A 21,739-nucleotide genomic window follows, 5' to 3' on the forward strand; every position below is an offset into this window, starting at 1 on the left:
CTGTCGGAGCGTTGAATTCCACTCTCTTTTCTCTTGCCTCTTTTCTATCAGCCACTCCTGGGTTCTCCACCCAACCCCCTCCCCAACTCCCACCCTCTCCCCCTCCCCTAAGAAGATGTCAGTGAGCGTGACAACAGACATCCAGCAGGAGGGAGAGAGTGGGCCACTCATCGAGCCCTGCAGTCGAGGCAAAACCTCCCCTCAACCACAGGGCACCAAGGAAGGGACAGGAGAGGGCCTGGAGCTGGAGGATAGCTCCCCACAGGATGCACAGGTAGGAAGAAGTGACAATACAAAAGTACTAGTAGGAATTTTTAGACCATTACATTGTGTATTACAACGATGGATTTGTTTAATAATTGCATAAAACCAATTCAAGGCAGGAAATTAGAGTGTGTTTACATGCTCTGCAATAACCTGGCTACAGTAAAACCAGCATTTGTATTCAGCTGGTCCATAACAATGTGTCTCTCCTCCTACCGTCTCTTCATCTACCATATTTTTTAGACATATTTAAAGTGTTTTAGAGAGGACAGGCTCTTTTTTTCTTACATTTGTCTGAATTTTACACACAACCGTTTAGTTAGAAACTGACTTATTTAGACTTGTTTCAGTTTTAGCCAGATTTTGGATTTGATTATTTTGGATACAAGGACACACTCGTAGAGAAATCTCTGTCAGCCCACCGCACAGCCGTCACAGGGATGCTTTCACTGTCTGAAAATCTGTCAAAAGCACATGCATCTATTAAAAGCCCTGTTACACACCCAGTTTGCAAATCAGGTTTCTCCAGCAGAAATCAATCCAAGTTTCATGTTCTTTAAATGAACACAGAGACTTTGCATTTAAAAGTGTATGTATTTTCATCCCTATTCTATACACCTGGTCACTGATCTGAGCACACTAGGTGCATGCAAATCTTTGGAAGGACTTCTAAAAATACATTTATCATGCAAAACACATGAGGTTTTGCAAATATACACAGCTGTATTACCGTAGCAAAAACTAACATTTACCTCTGCACTATATTGTTCCACAGCCTTCTCTTTATGTCATACAAATTAATTTTTTAATTAATTTAATATGAAATGTTTTACTATTCAGTGGTACATCGTGAGCGTGGGAAATTTCTGAACCACAGTGTGTGCTGGTAGCAGTCTCTTTACAAATGTGTGTCCGTATCTAATCTGCATTACATAGTTTAATCCATAGCTATTGAAATCTTACGTGAATTTAATGTTCACCTTATTATTAAGATTAGTAAAATAACACATTTGTCTTGCAGAAACGGGCTCCTAATCATAGCCATGGCAGGAAAAGGGCCAAGGTAAGTCATTTGTTTTAAGCTATTTTTTTTGTTTCCCCTTTTCTTTAACTACAAAACCAGTTACTTTCTAAAAGTCACTCAAATAACTTCATAATCCTGCTCCTTGAATTAACCTCCTGCTGGTTTGTTGTATAAGAGGACCTTCCATTATTAACATGCTAATCCTCTCAGCTACAGTGGACCACCTTCTTCTTATCATTGGCTTAAAATCTTTAAGTCCCATGATCTCCAAACATTACAACATACCTAACCATCAATTTTACAGATATCTACAAATAAGAAGTTGTGTAAAAAGTAAACAAATAAAAGACATACGAAATATTCACCCCCTGTTGAAATATATTATAAGCAATAATAATGGCAAACTCAAATATACTATGGGTAATGTATATAAAATCTTACAAGTGAAAGAAGAAACGATGAATATAAAGATAAAATGGGAAGCAGAGTTGGGAACACAAATAACGGATAAAGAATGGAAACAGATGTTTAGTGAAATACATACATAAATATAGCTACATAGGTACACATGGGTTAGCATGCATGCACATATACCGTACATGGGCTTGGAAGTGACCTTACATGTGAAGGCGGACGCATGTGTAGGCCCATATAAACGATATTGCTATATCTCTGGTTCGCCAAATAAATTAATAAATCGTCTTCCTCCTTTTTTGAAAGTCCTACTGTTGGTCTTATCTCTCTAGCTCTAGCTCTGAACAAGCTGCATTCAGATACAGCGTGAAGTTGATTTGTGTCTTGCTTGAACCTCTTGACTAGTGTTGCAGTATGTGTCTTTCGGCCACAAACTGCCAATGGAAGAACTCTCTGACCGACTGTATGGACATCAGCTGTGTCTGTGTGCATTCACAGTGATACAACACTTCACTTGTTTCGTGCCGCGTAGTTTGGATATGAGTCAAAGTCTTGCCTTTGACATTGTATGCATTCTTACCACCTCTAAATATCACTCCACACTGCATAATGTAGCTGAACAGCAGCATTCACCATATTTTGTTAACTAAGCCGTTTTTTTTGTTGAATTATTGTTTTATCTATTTTTTTTAACTCTTATGAAAGCCCTGGGCATAACACTCCATAATAAAAAAATATGAATTTCTAAAAAATGTGTGCATCGGAGGAGTAAATGAAGGAGACCTTTATATGGTCATAATTGTTATTCACACTTTAATTGTAGGTGTACGGAGCTATGAACCCTGTATAATTACATCATTAGCTCATTGATTATTGTCTTAAGTTGTCGCTTGATCTTAAATGAAGCTGAAGCTGAATGACACTGTAGCTCTCCTAAACTGAATTTACCTTACTCATAACTTGAAGATATACGTGTATTGTTTTTAGGCCTGTGCATCTTTAAAGGTGTCAAGACAGTGGTTGGTCATACTTGGACATGAGAGTTCAACCCTATCTCTGTGTGTTTTTGGGAGTGGCTTTCTAATGTGACATTGCATGCTTGCCTTAATAATGCATCCTGTAAAGGGGATTAGATCAAGTTGGTGCTTTAACAGTGAAAACTTTCTTGAAGTTGGATCACCCTAGTTTCATTTCCCTCTTGGTTTTGGAACATAATCTGCAAAGTGACAGCGTCCTAATCAGCTATGTTGTATTGAGGCACTTTGTGTTCTCCATGTACGACTTCAGCTGCTCCTCCATTCCTCAGGGAACCCTATCATCACACATTATTCAGGCTTTTATGTTTTACACTCTTACAAGTATTTATATACATTTTAGCTCTTTGTTATGGTATGAAAGCACAATGTAAAAACAGAACATGCAATTTCAGCTAACCTCTGAAATTAATTATTTCCTCTTCCTATCAAAATATCAGGTGAAAGGAACTTTGTTATTTCATCATGTAACCTGGAGCATTTAGAGTTATAAAACAGATGATTTAAGGTTCATTATTTTCATTGCTTATTTTCAATCCAAAAAAGCCGAATTCAAATTCGAATTTTAGAAAAAAATGTGAAAGTGATTTTCAAAAAAATCAATAATACAAAAAAATCGTGAAAAGACTGATTGTATTAATGCTCTTTGCGATGCAAGCACCCTGTAGTTTAGATCAGCATTTAATATTATTCTTTACTTCAAGATACTCTGGTGCTGAATCAGCACCTCCCAAATTTTGTTCTTAACTTCATGTTACTACTAGCAGTTGTTTTTGAGCTGTGCTTGTTGTAAGAGGACCTTGTTCACTATAAATGACAATGATTAATGTCATGTTATAGCAGGGAACATTTAGGGCGCTTTCACAAGCCAGAACTTAGTCCGTTTTAATCAAACTCTGGTGTGGTTTGTTTCGGCGGTTGTGAGCGCAGTAATCTAAGTCTGATGAGGACCAAAACAACTGGTTCAAGATCGCTTGCAAGAGGTGATCTCAGATTGTTTCCAAGTGAACCAAAACACAGGCTGCCTGTGTGGGCATTTGTTGAGATGGAAACAGGTAAATGACAGGTTAACATGAGTGAGAGAGGACTGACCAGAGGCCTGTACTACGAAGCGGGTTCAACATACCCAGGGTATCTTCTCGTTATCTGGCTTAACTAACCCTAACAAACAAGATCCCGCTAAGCGGTCCTACGAAGGTGGTTATCAACTCGGTAAATCAACCCAGGGTTTCTCCATCTGGCTATGATGTTTGCAGTTTATGACAAATCAATGGACAAGTATACAGACTTGCAAGCCTAACCGGCAGACCGGCACTTTTTACAAAGGAAGAGACAAATATATAATATATTAGACAAATATGAGGAAGTTAAACACATAATCCAAGCTAAAAGTAACACAGTTGAAGCTGCCAAATGCAGGAAGGACAGCTGGCAAAAGAAAAACTCCAAATGTGTGAATGCGTAAATTAACAGACTTTAACTAGTCGTCTAGATATAAATAGCTTTAAGAAATGTGATGGATGGATGGATGGATGGATTACAACTCATTATGCCCATTAACATAAACATGATGTGTATGACTATTTGAACCTTTTTTCAACTGTGTCCCCGTCTCCGGCGGTGTGGAACGGACTCAAGAGCAAGTAAAAAAAATAAATATAAAGATATAATTCAAAGCGGTAAACACCCACAGCATACAGCCAGCTGTCCTTCTTGCATTTGTCAGTTTAAACTGTGTTGTTTTTTGCCTGGATTATAACTTAAACTTCTTCATATTTGTGTAACATTATCATACTATCCCCGCACCGAGCTCTGATTGGTCAGTAGGCGGTGCTTTTATACGAGCTGATCTCTTATCTGGAACATAACCTGTTCTGGAGCAGGTTAGCTGATCAGCATAACTTACCATGGTGAATTACCCCGGTAAGAAGTGATCCACCTTCGTAGGACGTAAAACCCAGGGTTAACCCTGAAGTTAGCTCGCTAACGCCAAATCCTGCTTCGTAGTACAGGCATCTGGACTTCTGCAGAAGTCCAATGTTTGCTTGACATCTGGGCCGAAGAGACCATACAGAATATGTTAAATATTATCCACAAAAATAGTGAGATAAACTGAAGGAAAAGGAATTCTTTCAGATTCATTATCAGTAATAGAAATAAAACTGTTTTATATCTGAGATCAGTGCCGAGTCAAAGTGAAAACACTTTGAAAGCAATATATCAGTCCGCGATTCCCTGCATAGAAGTGGCAGCTCTCAAGACGTAAAAGATAAATACGCTCCTTTGTATCCTACACGCCTCTCAGCTAATTATTTTTTAAACCAAAATTATCAATTTCACTCTGATTCGGACTAGACAAACGGACTATGGCTTGTGAAAGCGCCCTTAAACTGATCTGCTACATTTAATATTCCTAAAAACAAACTTGATTTGCCCTACAGCTAATACATGTGTGATTCTATTTCAGTCTAATGCCAAACTGAAGCTGGTACGGAGTCTGGCAGTGTGCGAGGAGTCCTCTGGTCCGTTCTCCAATGATGGACTTCCAGAATCGGTACTGTTCCCGTCTCTAACCCCTAACCCCTCACCCTAACTTTGTCCATACCCTGCAGTCAGCTTAGCCAGCTATTCCTTGTGTATGCAACTACAATTGGTTTAGGATTAGCAATGCTTAGTAGACTAAACAAAATTAGAATTCAAAATTTTACCATCTTTTCTCATAGCAATGGAATGTGGTTTTCCAGGATATCATCCAGCTTCACATCAGCTGTCCATCAGACAAGGAAGAGGAGAAGTCCTCAAAGGACGAGTATGAAAATGAAGAGAAGGAGAAGAAGGACAAGGCTCCGCGAAAGATGTTGTCACGTGGTAAGATGCAACTTCGGAGATAAAATACATGTTGTAGCCTGTTTTGGTACCGTGTTTTTATTCTTACACAGGACGAGATTAAAAGCTCTGTCAAATATGTGATAATAAGTTGAGCTAGTTTTTTTTAAATTTCATTCTTCCTATTCAAATACAATGAATGCTATAAAACAGTGTCAGTTAAAATGTCCCATGAAAGTCAGGTTTTGTGGTGTCTGTTGCATGTAAATGTGATGTCCACTGTATTATTAATACCCAAACTAATATGATGTCAAGCTAATTTCTCTGGAAGATAATGGGATCCCTCCCTCTTCTCTTTCTAATTACCTACCTCACTCCCTCTCTCTGCAGAGGCCCTCAGGCGTCATTAGACTCTGAGAGCAGCAGAGATGAAATGGCTAGCCCAACTGTCTAGTGTAGTGGAAAATAGTGGAAATGATCCCCTGAAGAGTGTGTGTGTGTGTGTGTGAAAGCACAGAAGAACAGCGAGCTGGTGTCTCATGCTATCTGTGTCTTATGTTTATCCTCCCTGAACAACCTGGAATGTCGTTGCCGGTGTGTTGGGATGCCATTTTAGGAGCTATGCTTAGCAGCGTTTTGACTTTGCTCTTTCTATCTCCCCTGCACTTTACGGAAGTGTCACTCGCTTTCTAATACTGTACCTAACCAGTCGCTCAACATTTTCTTCCTCTTTCCTGCCTATTTACTATTTCCTTGTCTCTCTGTTAGACTCCAGTCAGGAATACACTGACTCCACGGGCATCGACGTCCATGAGTTTCTGGTCAACACACTGAAAAACAATCCCAGGTACTACTGACATTCCTGTAATATTACGTCACAACGTCTGCTGTATTAGCCGTGTGTTTATTACATGTTTATTTGCATATAGAGCGGGGAAGTGAGATCCGATCACAAGTGGCCACTGAAGACGCATGTGGAGATGCATTCTAATGCCAGGTGTGAGCAGACGTACTTAGAGCTGTCCACTTGTGATCGGATCGCTGAGGACGCATGTTAATACCGGGTCTGAACAGGGCCTATGTTTAACTGTCTTGGGGCTAATATTGTGTTAGCAGGAGGGTTCCTGCATTTGCTGCTGAGTAATAATATTGTCTGAAAAGCGAAAGTCCTCCATTCTCTGCAGGAGTCTGTAGATGAACTGTTGATATAAAATGCTTTTTATCCCGCAAAAATGGCAACACGATTGCATCCAGTTGTTTGAAGAAGATTTGATAAGACTGCAGTTTGAAAAATAGTTTTGGAAGGATCAACATTGTAATAGAAGTGATACAAGTATTTATTGGCATACATCATACCTTTGATCTTTGGTTGGTATGCTCGCCGCTCTCTAGTCACTGACACGCTCCCCCCTCTGATCTCTCCCCCCCTTTGGCCCAACAGGGATCGAATGATGCTGCTCAAACTAGAACAAGATATCCTGGAGTTCATTAATGACGACAAGTAAGCCACGTTCTTCATAACCGCTCTCTTGTATTTAAATTTAGCCCTTCTACATCCATTCCTATTTATTTATAGATTGCTGTGGTAAAGAGATAAATATGGCAAGTTGTAGTTGATTTTTAAGGGGCTGACAATGTTTCTGGCTAAGGACTCTGTGCTCCCCTGTAACCAGAATAGTGTTATTTTAGTAAGTATTGTGATTTAAAATCTGTCTGAAAGCAGTGAATCATCTTGTGCTCAATAGAGCCAAATGAATCGTCCCCAAAGTGGGACATCGCGCCTGTTAAACAGCCCAAAAAAAACAACTTTAAATCTTTCTTAGTGAGGATAATTCTTGTGGGAAACAAGAGAACAGAAGGTAGTAAAGGAGTTACAAAAAAATACATAATTGGAGTATCCACCACTGTTCTTTAGAAAATATCTAGAATACATTTTTGTATGAAAATGGATGTTGTTTCAGACTGCCTGGTGTTTTGTACAATCCCTTAAATTCAAATCCATTTGTCATTTGTTCATAGAACAAACATAAGAGGGTTATGTTCTCAAAATATTTTAAATGCTGAAAAGAAATGTGCACATTATGAGAATAAACATTCAAGAATTCAACAAAAAAGAAAACAACATTGATTTAGCGATTAATTGCAGTGCGGTGTTGAAGTGACATGTGCTACTTTGTCTTTTGTGTCCCCTGCAGTAACCAGTATAAGAAGTTTCCTCAGATGACGTCTTATCACCGCATGCTGCTGCACCGTGTGGCTGCCTACTTCGGCATGGACCACAATGTGGATCAGACAGGCAAGGCTGTCATCATCAACAAGACCGGCAACACGCGCATGTGAGTGTATTTCCTAACTTTGGTCCTGACTTCAGCAGCTGCAATCTGAATGTTTTGTTTTTTTCTATATCTTTATATAGGTATGTATAGAATGTACATACATTATTCAACCATTAAAAAACAGTTAAAGAAACATCATACTTTATTCAGACTTTTCCTTTTTGCCAGGGTTATAATGTGTCAATAGGGGTTTAGTTAGGGACTATTATAAGCCAATTAAATCCAGAAGTAATGTAAACGGCCTCAAGGGAACACACAATAACAAACCCATGTGGCTGAGATTGCTGTGACAACCACAACATGAAGGTAACAGAAGAATCCCTCAGCTATAAACTTTTAAGTTTGAGCGTGATGACGAACAATCTGAACCAAAAATTTGACAGAGCAGCAACATGTAAGCAAATGGAAAGTTTGTTTCTGCTGAAAGCTGACGCAGTATCAATGCACCTGAGATATGAAAGCAGCTTAAGCCCTACATTCACTTGCTGTAATCGATTCTAACAACAACCCAAAGAAGGACAAAAACAGAGAGAGAAGAACCTGTCAATTTAGCAACCAGCAAGCTGTTAAATGTTATACGCCACAGCTATTAAGTAAAATATGTGTAGGTTATAAATGTAGCATCACTCAACATATATATCGTTTTTCTTCTTTGCTCGTAATAAATTACTTGTGTATAATCCTGCCAAATTGATGGGTTTTACAGTAATAGCCCTTACTTTTTGGGCAAATCATTGTTCTTTCAGCTCTATTCTCTAATCTACTCTCTCTCTATTCACCATGGAACCACTTTTAAACATGCCACTTTTTGCTGTTACCATACTTAATGTTCCTCTAATGCAGTCAAATGTTATGTTTTGTCTTGTTTTGTTGTAGTAGGTTAAAAAGCATGCCTTTTGTCCTCTACTTTTTCTACAGCCCAGAACAAAGGTTCTCCGAACACATCAAGGATGAACGTAACATGGACTTCCAGAAGAAATTTATCCTTAAGAGAGATGATGCCAGCATGGACAAGGATGATAATCAGGTAGGATGCATTTAATACCATGACTTTTTTTTTTTTTTTTTTTTTAAAGCTTTTTCACCAATTCCTGCATACACATGTAGACAATTTGGACATACTAACAAATACAAAGGCAACAACAGCTGTTATTAGTTTACAAAACATAAGAAAAGACACAAATAAGTAACAGGGGACAGCGTGTGAATAATAAAGAATGAAAAGAAATGTATAAATAAATAAAAACAATCTAAATAAAGAAGAAGAAAATCAGAGGGTGAAAAGAAGAGCAAGGGGGAGAGAAGAAAAAAAGGTGGAGCTTTGCAGGACGGGTTTGGTTTAGTGTTATTAATTATTTTCTGTTCATACATACCCATATACACATTAATTTGATCCCAGTCACCTAATTACATTGATATTTGAGTTATGGCATTGGCTCACAGGCGGCAGATGAGATCTGAGAAATTGTTGAATATATTTTAAACGTTCACGTTCCATCCAACCATGATATTTGTTAACTATATCCAACTATAGAAGGAGAGGGAAACGGTAGGCGGGGTGTGATGAAATAGGATTGTTAATTATTTTTTCCAGATCAGATGAAAGAAGACAATGTCTGCTTTTGATTCAATCTGAGCTGTGAATAAAACACTCACAGATGTCCGGTGGTGAGCCCCCAGACTATCTGGGCATCTGGAAGTAGGAGTAGTAGTGCTTGAGCATCATCTTGACCCAGCCATGTGTTAGTAATTAAAAAGAACTCTTTCATTATTTAAAATAAGATACAGAACTTAACAGAGGCATCTTAATTGATCTATCAATTGTAGCTGTGTGTAAGAGCATGCAGAGTTTGAACAGTGATTACTGTACATTATTGTAGTTACACAGGTGGGTGTGAAACAGCATCCATTCCAACAGAGATGGAAATTGGCACATGAGAAGAGATAAAGAGATTTTTATCTGTAAGACTTGGGGTGGTACTAATAATAACGAATACTGGAGGAAGCACAGTCCCCACTTTAAGGTTGTTTTTAAGTCCAAACCATTACACTGTCTGTCCACCGTCCTCTGGTCCAGCCAGATGTGTTTTTTAGATATTATGCTGATTGGACATCTCAGGCTTCCTGTTTGCAAAATGGTTTTGTTTTTTGTGAAATGTTGATGATAAAGCTAGAATTGGAGATGGTGTGATAACACGTTCCAATACCACCAACACTGAGAGCGTACTAAGCTATTAATAGGCCATTCGTATGCAGTAACTTGCATGTTCCTGGTACTGTTTCTCAAAATGACACACAGTCTTGTGATGCATTTAACATCTCCTCCATTGCTGCTGATTCCCTGCGTGTGAGCCACAAAACTGTTTGGTCTGGAGCTGTGCTTTTTGTGATGCAAAACTTGACTGTGCGGTCAGATTTAGTAATGACACAAGATACACATTTAAACTCTGTATGTCAGCGACAAAACTCACATAATTTTTCATTTATGTTTAGTTAATACCTTTATACAGACATGTAACAATAGTTTGAGGTTTTCAGTTAAGCATCAAAACCAAGTTCGACCACAGTTCGATCATTATAACAGAGAATAATAAACTTGTTTGTTGCTGTCTGAACCAAGTTTCTCACCCTTTTTCATTCCTTCCAGCAATGTTTTTTTGAAGCATTGACACTTTTCTTTGGCGCCTATTGCTTGTGCATATTTGCCATTTTCCTTTGTTCTATCACATTTGTGGTGTTAAACCTTCCCACGCTGATTCCGCTCCTCAAAACACTCATTTTGCACAGTTTCCATTCTGTTGTTTTGTTTTGACGGCAAGCAGCTGCTCTCCCTCGCATGCTACTGTTATCATGTGACTTGTTGCTACTTATCTTAACAGCAGGTCGCACAAAGTGGTGCAATATATGTATTTACTTAAAACGTAAGCATATATTTGTGAATAGTGCGTATTAAATCGTAACTTTCATTTTTACGATTTGATTGTTTTCGCAAATGTTAGATCCGTGTGCCGCTGCAGGACGGTCGACGTAGCAAGTCCATTGAAGAGCGAGAGGAAGAGTATCAGCGGGTACGAGACCGGATCTTTGCCCGAGAAGTAAGTATTGAACCTGGGCAGGGTGACAAACACTGGGAAGGACAGATTAACATTAAATCACAATCATTAGCTGTTACCTCCAGTTCCTTTTAACTAGTGAGAAGTTAGCATTTCTTAATTAGACAAGAATAATAATAATTGTTTGTTTAATAACTGTTGTAGTGAGATGTGGTAATTAGGGCTGTCAATCGATTAAAATATTTAATCATGAATAATCGTATGAATGTCCATGATTAATCGCAAATTAATTGCATATTTTTTATCAGTTCAAAATGTACCTTAAAGGGAGATTTGTCAAGTATTTAATGCTTTTATCAATGCGGGAGTGGGCAAATATGCTTGTTTTATGCAAATGTATGTTCTGTAAATGTTTATTTTTGGAAATCAATTAACAACACAAAACAATGCTGTTCGATTTTAATAGTTTGTAGAGGCCTGAAGAGGTTAAACTATACAGTAATCTTATTTCCCATGCTGGTAACCATCTTGTGGGAACCACTGCTTTAAGCAACATGTCAAATCCTAAATACATATGATGTCAAACTTGAAAACTCAAGAAAGGTTGATATGCAAAAAGTGTTGATCTTAAGTACTCCTGGTTGAATGAAGCATTTCATAATGTGCAGGTGTCCTTTTTTCTACAGTCCTCTCAAAATGGATACATCAATGACAACAGGTAAGATGATCTATCCTACTGGAGACTCTAATGTGTGCAATTTATAAGACTCCATCTTTACCACCTTTCCCCTTAAAGCTACAGTTTGCTCGTTAGGTTTCAGTTATGAAAGGTGGAGGGCTGTTAGACTCATAATCATAACACATTTTTAATTTTATATATTGATTCTTTGTACAAATCTGACCACTTACATAAATGTAGCCCCCACAAAAGGTTTTGTTCTTTTCATTGCCAGGCAAATGATCAATATGCATTTGCTGATGTTTCTCTCCTGTGCCAGATTTTCAAGGGTTGTTTTACACTAGACTGAGGGACACACACTGTCTTTGAGAAAGATTTGTAGGTAGTGGAACAAATGTTTTCTAGAAATACGTTAGCTCACACAGCAGTTACAGTCAGCCTCCACATCTAGGCACCCTGGCCATTGAGGTTGAAAGAGTAGGACGTAATATGCTGAGAGAGAGAGAAAGAGGAAGCGTGGGCTTTTCAACAGTCAAAGTTTCTGCCTTGTGTGCGTTTTTTTTTTCTTCGCAGGGGTTTAAAGTTCTGCACTGTGCCTACCTCTGCCTCCCACCCCTCCTAATCTCACCCTCCCCTATACCCCCTTTCTGTTCTTCAATCCAGTCCTGTAACCCCAGCATTTTCTCCTAATGTTAACCCCAACAGACTTTCCACTGAGGGCTACTGCTCTAGCTCTCAAAAGAGGAGGCAGATCTTTAGGTATTGGGGTGCTGCTGACTATGACTTGTGTGTTGCCATGCCCATTCTTTGAAAGTGGTTTGGTGATGATAGTGGTGACTTGTGGTGGTTTTTATATCTCTGCTTGGCGTAGTCGGCTGATTGATGGCTATTCCAGCACTGCACCGTGGGGCTTCCCATGGCCCATGCATGGCTGCTTTGTGGTTTCACTGGGGACTGATTGACCTACTTACCTTTCCACCCATCCACCGTCAACTACATTTCTTATATAAAGTAACTGCATCGCTTCCACAGTAATCTGTATGTTTTGTGGTTGACTTAGTCTTGTAGTTTTTGTTAACATGTCACCTGTTGCATAATAGTACATCAATATATGTAAGCAGTACATACAAGCAATAGTGCTGTGGAACTGACAAAAAGAAAATAAGAAACGTGAGACTTTGAGCAAAACACAATAACACAGTTTTTATTTTAGAGTGCAAAAGGGCTGCAGCTATCAGTTATTTTTCTTGTTGAAAATCCTGATTGTTGATTCATCATTTGGTGTATAAAATATCAGACAATAGGGAAAAATGTTCATCACAATTTCCCAGAGACCAAGTTGCTTTTCATTTTTGTCCGACCAGCATCAAATCCCAAAGATATTCAGTTTACTGTTGTAGATGATATACAGAAAAAGGGAAAAAAATTCACAATAATTTAAAGGCAGGGTTGACGATGTTATCCAGTATACACTATTTTTTATACTAGTTGAAATGGTCTTCACACCCCGACAGCGATCCATTACTTATGAGCTCTGAAAAAGGACTGGAAAAGAGCCGTCACCTGTAGCTGCTGTAATCCTGTAAAAACGTCTACCAATCACTGCCTCGAGGTCCGCTTGGAAAGAACCAATCAGATGCCTCTCTGCCTCTCTGCAATGTGTTATTTAGAGATTTTAGATTCATCCTTTTTTTACCCTCTTTACTTTAGCTTTTTCATATAAATAAATCATTTTCTTGTGTAGTTCTAAGACTTCAGTTTGTCTTCAACCGAACCATCCCAATTATTTGTTGATTCCTTTATCACATTTGTGCTGCTTGCAGAAATTTCGATACAGGTTGACGTGTAATATAGTAATATGGCATTAATAATTTATGTTTGAAAATCTGAATCTCATTATAGGCTTTTTACATTTCACCTAAAATGAGCTTAATATCCCAAGCCCAACATTCACATAAAGTAGATTAGGTGTTCCTTTATCCTTTACATGCTGTTAAACTAAGAACGCCATAAAACCGCAGACTTCACGTAAATGAACCAAAACAAGAAGCTCTTTTGTGAGGCATGGGTTAATTTAGCCGTGTAATAAAGACAGAGAGTGATGGAGGCACATAACAGCGACAGCCTAGCTTCCCCTGTTCGTGCGTGTGATGGGGGAATGCTGTCGTGAGGAGAGAGCGGAGATGAAAGATCATGTGATCAACGGCAGAATCCCTCCTCCCGCTCATCCTGCACTCATCTTTGTCTGCAGAGCGAAGCGAACAAGTGTGCGCCTCCCTTTCTACAGAGAACGGCAGAGCACCCACCCTTCCTTAAAATAGGCTGTGCAGAGAGAGGACTCAAAATAGATCCTCCATTAATTACAGTCTCTCTGAAATATTTATCAGCCACAGCCACCTTCAAACACCACTCACTATCGCTCGGGTTTTACAACCCCGTACCACATCCCTGTTCTCGTCATGGAGATTCCCACAATCAGCCTTATATGTTTTGAATTCATTTTACTCTTGTTCTCTGCACACTGACATACTCCGTTCATATCCCTCTTCCAGTTCTAAGAGGGTGAAAAAAGCTGGGTTTTTTTTTACTCTTCTGTCCTTAATGCAGTTGTAGGTCTCTGTTCACCTGCAGGGCTTTCTATCTACATTCAACTTAATGCTACACCACCAGTATGTGTAACATATTTTTCTTTTTTTTTATTTCATTTTTTATTTAAATTTTGTATTTGCAAGCAATAGTAGGCTATAATACTATTTCTAATGCTGACATGTCAATGGCAGACCCAACCATTCACTTGTGATGGAGGGGTTTCCCCTGAGTGGTGGTTACGCTTACAGTGTGATCATTGGTTTTCTTGGCAGCTACCCTTATCCAGGGTGACAGCATCACAACAACACAATGAGTGTGTATAGTTTAAAGAACCATAGTGGTGAACCAGTGGTAGCAAGTGGTTATTTTGTCGATAGTGTGTGTGTGAGTCTGAGTGTTGATGTACATCTGGTATTAATTTACAGGTGTATGTGTGTCTTGTTTCTATGTCATTTCTTGTCTCCAATACAACATATTTTAAGCGCATGTATTACTGTTTATCTGTATTCAAAATGTATAACATGTATGTATGCAAGTGCTCATTCTGTAAAGTCCGTTCTGTGAACGTTGTCTCCAGACTTTGATGGTTTGTGTGTTGATTTCATGGAAGTTTGTCTCATCTGGTGTCACTGTAATATCCTGTTACACCCCAGTGTTGATTGTCTGGAGCATCTTCTCTCCCTGCATGTATGTTCTCCTATGTGGATGGGTTTGTATGCGTGTTTGTGCGTGTGAATGCGTGCGTGGTCGTATGTTTAAAATTGTAAATAATATTGTTTGGTGGTTTGTTGCCTGATTTTTGTATTGCGGTTTCACTAAACCAACCAATATGCATCTGTGTTGAATGCCCCATCCTGAATACAGCCTGTCACGTTGACTGTCCTTTCTACCTGTTGATGACCTTACTGTGCTCTTCTGCTTCTGCCCTCCCCTCTATCCTATTTTGTCTTTGACTGCCCTTCTATTTCTGTTTCCACCTTCATTCTTCTATGCCTCAAATTCACCTATGTGCACACCTTCCCTTTTCTATATATATTCCTCACCCTGCCCATGTACATGTTTGTCTCTCTCCTCCACTGACTTCAACTCCGCTCCCTGTACACATCTCTCACCTGCTACCTCTTAACTCTCCTGTTCACTTCACCTCTTCTTCTTCCCCACTTCCTGCGTCCATCCCCTTTTTTATCCCCTTCATTTCATCTCTTTGTCTTTGTCTCTCTCCTCGTCCCCCCTATTCTGTCTTCTCTCAGAGGGAACCGTGAGAGCTCCAGCCGGGCGTCTAGCAGTCGTCAAAGCAGCACAGATAGTGACATGAAGTGCCTGGAGCCACGGCCCTGGAGCAGCACCGACTCAGACAGCTCCAACCGCACCCTCCGGCCGCCCGTCACTAAGGCTAGCAGCTTCTCTGGCATCTCCATCCTCACCAGAGGGGATAGCCTTGGCAGCAACAAAGGCTCACAGGGAAGCTGTAAAGGCTCTCGCTCTGGTAAGGACTGTAGTGGAAAGTCTAGGACAAAGGAGAGACATTAGGTCTTTCTAGTGTATGTCATTAAGGCTAGCATTGGCTAACCTGTTAATGAAACACAAGTTTTTACTATCCATTGTAATTATTGCCATTTAAAGGGTGGGCCCATTATTTTTTTTATATCATTCTGAAGATTGACAGTGGTGTTCCTTATGTATTCAAATCCGAACATTCAAATTTTGGTCAAAGTATGTATGTTTTAGAGTGAAAATGCACTTTTTCCCACGTGACCTGACGTAGGTTTCTGCATGATGAAGCTGCTACATATACAGTGTATATATACATCCTTATAGTCAGTGTATTAATGTTACATACTGTAACTTAGATGGTAGCTGGCATACTCCCAGTCTGCAGAAGCAGACAGGAGTACTGGCACGGAAGCTAAGGAATGTGCTGCAGTGTGGACGCCACGTTAGTTCGGATCTGAAAGTCACACAATAAAACTAACTAACCGATCAATGCAGCAGTACACCAGCAACTCCTGTGTGAAAAAAATTACTCTTTTTTTGGAATGGAGTCTGGTCTGGTCTTGAATACAGCTATGTTGCGGCTTCAGTTCTCTGTTAGAAAGGGCTGTCTGATGGCGAAGTAAAGCAGTGAAAATATTCTAAATATAGCGTACACTTAAACTGATGTTGATTTCTTTTTTAGGTGGCTAAAATACGTTTTTCTGCTGCTCCCAGCCACAGACAACCCTCTGACGGGGATTTGAAGCCATTATTTCGCGGTCTTCAAGACCAGACCAGACTCCATTCACAAAATATTTTTACCTCGCAGAACGCAGGAGTATACATAGAACCCCACTTAAAAAAACCCAAACTAACCCCTTCAGTTATTTCCACCGAAGGGGTTTCAATTTCTAACATTGACTCAGCTAGTGCTAGCGTTCATATTATTCATAACCTAATTGATTAGCTTACTTTGGTAACCTACGTCACTGCTTTTTGGCTGATAGGGCGTTTCCATTTGAAAAAGATGGAACAGTACGCATATGGACTCGTCCTTTAAATGAAGCAAGCACAGCATTAACTCTCTCCTGTCAGGCTCTTGGAGGCAGTTAGAATGATTTTAACTAGCGGTCATCATTTTCTTTTTGAGCTTTGTTATGAAATTCCATGATACAGTTACTTTTGGCCGCTTGACAGATGATTCAGTCCATTCTATTTCTGCAGAAAAGACGCCAGGAGACGTGTTTGACTCATTGACTCATGAATTTATTTCCTCCGTTACACAAGCCGCCGGAAACTCCTATGGGGTTAAACTGGACTAACTAAACACTTACAGAAACGTGCTAGTATAGCAACATTAAAGCTACAAACAAAGCTGGTGGTAAACCAGTAATCTCTCTCCATTCAAAAAGAAAATCTGATGTTTTGAATATGCAATTGTCTACTTCTTGAATATAATGCAACCCCCACTCCTTCATATGTAACTTCCAGGAAAAAATGTCATCATATATTCGGTCTAATATGGTATTGTGTTTGTGAACTGATTATTTAACGTTCCTTGCAGGTTTAATCAAATAGGAATCATTTGACCTTTTTATTAACCCCAGGCACAAAACATTTAAACTAGAGAGAGGCATACCTCTAGCTGGAATGATAACTTGAGTTTGCCCTCTAGTGGTCCAGAAAAACTTGCATTGTGTTGTAAAGAAGAGGATATTACAAAAAGAAACACAGACACATGAATAAAACCCCTCAGTATTTTCTTTTTTGTATGACCAAATTATTTTGATAAGAAAGTTTTTGTGGGTTTCATGTCTTCTTCTGCATCACTAGGCCTGCCTCTAGTCAGCCCTGATGTGTGTCCCCTACCTGCAGCCTCCCAGTCTAGCCGTAGCCTACTTCCCTGCCCATCACAACAGCCACAGCCCCTGGTTCCGCCTCAGACTGCCCTGCTGCCCACCCCACAGCAGCACCCCATGGGAAACCACATGATTGCTCAGGTATGTACCTCCACTACCTGCATTTATGCATGTAACCATATCAGTAAAAACGAAGACACTCTTTCAAGTTACAGAGAATTAATCTGGTGGTCAATAGAACATCTTTAGTGATCATGTGTCCACCTTCCTACTCTAAATGGGTTGTGCCTGAGGCTGAATCTGGTTACATGTAAGGAGAAGGTACTTTGAGCAACAATATAAAGTTAATGACAACATATCTAATGACAACCATTTCCTCTCTTATTTCTCTCTGAGTAGTAGTAGTAATTACATTTCACTTTGTAAACACAGTTGTATTTAGTTGTTAATATTTAGAAAGTAAATGTGATTGCCATTTCTATCCATCTGTTTGTTCATTTGTTCATTAACAACTTTTCCTCTGTGTTCTAACCCACGTCTATCCTATTTATTTCATTTCTCTTTATTCCCTTCTATCCGCTTGCTTCTGACACCCTCCCTCTCACTGGCTTGCTCCACTCTCTCTCTCTCTCTCTCTGTGCTCTGCCTCTTTATTTCCTCCCTCTTTCTGGTGGTGTGTTTAGCCGGTGGCATCTCTGCAGCCCTCTCAGCCTGTCTCCTACTCCAGCCCTTCCTGTCCCCAGGTTCTCCTGCCAGTTTCTCCTCCCCAGCAGTACACAATGGTACTGACACCTCTTGTAGCTTCATTTCTATATATTCATTTAGTTAAAGACTGCATTCCTGACTCCCTCACACTTTGCATTTAGCTATTGCTTTATTCTGCTAGAAACTCTTGTACTCTCATACCCTGTTTTCATTCACAATAGTTAGGTATTTAACCACAGTCATGAGAGAACAATGTCTTTGCTGCTCTGGACTTTCATTCAGGTTGTCGCTTTGACTCAGGCTGTGTGAGAAATAGTTTTGGTCCACCTAGCATTTTATATTGAAGTACCATTTTTGGGAAGCAAATTTATGGTCATTACTGTTGTCAGTAGTTTACATTTCTTTAATAAAGACTAAGGCAGTCAAAGTTAACGCCTCTAATTTCTTTAACGCATTAACACAACTTGCGATTTTTAGGTCGTAGGCTCAGTTTTAAAGCTAGACTGAAGATACTGTTATCATATGTAACTAAAAAAAACAAGGAATCCATTGGTAACAACCATGTCATACTAACTTGTCGGGAAGGAGGCTAAATAACGCTTATGCTACATTTTGGTTACGAAAAACTGGTATGGCCATTTTCAAAGTGGTCCCTTGACCTCTGACCTCAGGATATATGAATGAAAATGTGTTTTATTGATACCCACAAGTCTCCCCTTTACAGACATGCACACTTTATGATAATCACATGCAGTTGTGGGCAAGTCATAGTCAAATCAGCACACTGACAGCTGTTGTTGCCTGCTGGGCTGCAGTTTTCCATGTTATGATTTGTTTGATTTTTGTCACCCAATTTGATGAAATGCTACAGTTGACTAATGTGTAGTATTCGCTTCGCAAATATATCCATTGCACTGCTCTCATTCTAATCAGCAAAGTGAACGTTCTGCCACATGAGCAGCGACTGGTTGAGACAGATGTGAAGACCCAACAACTGCAGAACTGCGTCCTTTGTTTTAGCTCGCAATCCAGCTTTTCTTATTGCACTGGATGCAAAGAGATGAAATTGGTATCGATCCTCTCATCTGACACTTTGTAAGATGGTAGACGGGGTATTTTCCAAAATGTCAAAGTTTTCCTTTAACACTCATATCTAATGTGCTCTCACACTGTTGCTAATGTGGCGTTATGGCTTTAGTAATCACTCTCAATCACACAGACCTCAGACCTTTCACCACAACTTCAAAATTCACAAGAGGCACTGACATAGTGATACCAGCAGCAGACATGTCTGAAGCCCATTTGAGGTCATGACCTGTAACTTTATCTACAGATATATATTGTATAAAGCTACATATATATATAGCTTTAGATCATGACCTATAGCTTTATATATCTGTAGACGATGCATGCAATGACTTGCTATTATGCACTTAATGCCTACTGCTGTTTCAGAATACTGTCTTTGAGTATAATTTGCAGTTATTTATTATATCATGCATGTTGTATTAAATACTGCAATCTAGATTCATACTAATCATTTTGTACTTGTATTTAGTGTAGTGGCAATCAAAACCCACCAGTGACATCATTCCCATTCCTCCCAGGGAGAAGAGCTGGCGCCTCAATTCACCCAGATGACGCTGAGTCGGCAGGGCTCCAGTGAGAACCCTGAGCCTCCACCCATGTATCAGGCTCCTCCCACGGTGCTCACCCAGCACCCCCCTCCTCAGACCGGCTACATCATGGCTACCACGGGTCAGCCTATGCCGCCTCCATCTGGCTACCAGCCCGCCACTGGACACCCCCATCCCCCACCTCCACCACCTCCTCCATCCCAGCCCGTCATGCAGGCCCCGCCGCCCCCACAAGGTTACATGCAGCCCCCTCCACCTCAACAGGTACGTCATTCTCCACAGGTTGTTATATAAAGGCATCAGGGTTAACATCCAGTTATCGCATGTTTTTTTAGGTTTTGTTTGAATGTCCTTAGAGTTTCAGACAGAAGCAGTATTTCTCAGAAAGTGATAGTACTATACTAGCGAAATATTTTATTATGGTTTTGGGACCTCACCTGCCCGACACTCTGGTATTCTCTTGTGTGTCAAACACCCACCATTTAGCATTTTATTGGCTTTAACATATGATAAGTGTATTTTTGTATTATCATTATAATAGTAATTGGCCCCAGGTCTACAAGACATGCTGTAATACTGTACCCTTTGTTTATATTGCAAGTAAGGCTTGCAGAATTCACAGGGATTCATATCCAGGGAGGAATAGATACATGAGAAGCAACACGAAAATGCACCGAATTTGATTATGTCTCCTTGATCTAGGGCCACCATACTGGACAATTTAAATTTATTTGGAAGGGATACATTTAATATTAATTTAAGTTACTTCTTTTGGATGCTGTTCACTTCACTGTGCTGAATGATGCATGTGCAGAAGGCGCGAGACCACCCTTTCCTCTAGCTTGCTGGTCCCCACATCCAAAAAGTTTGAGAACCGCATGCTTTAGAGCATTCACTTCACTATATTTCGTAAATAGAGGAGTTGCATTACCGCTGTGGACAAAACAGGAAGAACTGATGACATTATGCCTATACTTTCTGGCGATAGAGGACTTGAGTGTTTTTTGATTTTCTGGAGGGAACTATGTGTACTGGAAGAGTTCAAGTAGTTTATTCCACCACAGTTATGCATGTGTGAAATAGTTAATATCTCCTTTGGGTTTGAATTCTTTTCAAACACGCTGACACTATCTCCGTTTCGTATCAGACTGTTCCTGCTTCCTTGAGATTTTTGCACTGTGGAGGATCGTGTTCCTTACACCTCATATTAATGAGTGTTAATGTAAAGATATGCTGATGAAAGAGAAGGGTACACCACGTGATCATCGCTGCACCTTGTTAACATACAGACACGGAGAGATGAAACTTGACTGCTTTCTTTTATGTAGTATGAGTGATATAACCCATGGTGGTTTTCCATTAAGGAACTTTACAGCCAGAATAAGAGTAATTCTTGATTCATCTCTTAGCAATGTATAACCAGGGAACTCCAATGTTGGTTAAACAAGGGATACACAACAGCCCAAGTCAGTCATCTCCCTTTACAGTTAAGGTGTACAGGGAACTACTTATAGTTGTTGGAATAAGACCTCTTGTTTTCTGGTGCTAAAAAATAAGATATAATTAAGTGACAGCAATTACAGTTAAACAACGTCACACTGAGTAATAGTTTCCCGGTACAAGGAAATAATAACTGGTTTAATTGGCAAGCCTGCTCTACCCACAGCAAATACCATGTGTCTACTTAATGTTTCCACATACAAAATTACAGGAAAATGTGTAATCACAACCTGTGTTGTTCCACCTGTCAATGAATGACAAAAATAGAAGCTCATGCATCTTGATTCAAATGCAGTAGTTGTCCCATCATACCCCTTTGTCTCTAGTCTTTCTCCCCCCTGTCAAA

The 21,739-nt window shown here is 39.7% G+C and overlaps 1 protein-coding gene across 16 annotated transcripts in view; it reads left to right on the top strand.

The window, feature by feature from the left end:
- Positions 1-21,739, top strand: part of LOC119488123 (R3H domain-containing protein 2) — a 65,840-nt gene that overhangs the window by 29,725 nt on the left and 14,376 nt on the right. For 3 of the 16 annotated variants that reach the window (XM_037769444.1, XM_037769451.1, XM_037769461.1), the window contains 15 exons: positions 52-274; positions 1,286-1,327; positions 5,204-5,290; positions 5,460-5,604; positions 6,331-6,409; positions 7,004-7,063; positions 7,758-7,898; positions 8,817-8,925; positions 10,898-10,993; positions 11,620-11,669; positions 12,336-12,389; positions 15,470-15,705; positions 17,526-17,692; positions 18,235-18,333; positions 19,864-20,157. In XM_037769444.1, coding sequence (XP_037625372.1) covers positions 116-274; positions 1,286-1,327; positions 5,204-5,290; positions 5,460-5,604; positions 6,331-6,409; positions 7,004-7,063; positions 7,758-7,898; positions 8,817-8,925; positions 10,898-10,993; positions 11,620-11,669; positions 12,336-12,389; positions 15,470-15,705; positions 17,526-17,692; positions 18,235-18,333; positions 19,864-20,157 — 1,818 coding nt within the window. In that variant the 5' untranslated portion in view covers positions 52-115. The remainder of the gene's footprint in view (positions 1-51; positions 275-1,285; positions 1,328-5,203; positions 5,291-5,459; positions 5,605-6,330; positions 6,410-7,003; positions 7,064-7,757; positions 7,899-8,816; positions 8,926-10,897; positions 10,994-11,619; positions 11,670-12,335; positions 12,390-15,469; positions 15,706-17,525; positions 17,693-18,234; positions 18,334-19,863; positions 20,158-21,739) is intronic. The other 13 variants (XM_037769494.1, XM_037769470.1, XM_037769479.1 and 10 more) reach the window with 13 other exon arrangements.

Source organism: Sebastes umbrosus, chromosome 1 (assembly GCF_015220745.1).
Source record: "Sebastes umbrosus isolate fSebUmb1 chromosome 1, fSebUmb1.pri, whole genome shotgun sequence".
Taxonomy (NCBI): domain Eukaryota; kingdom Metazoa; phylum Chordata; class Actinopteri; order Perciformes; family Sebastidae; genus Sebastes; species Sebastes umbrosus.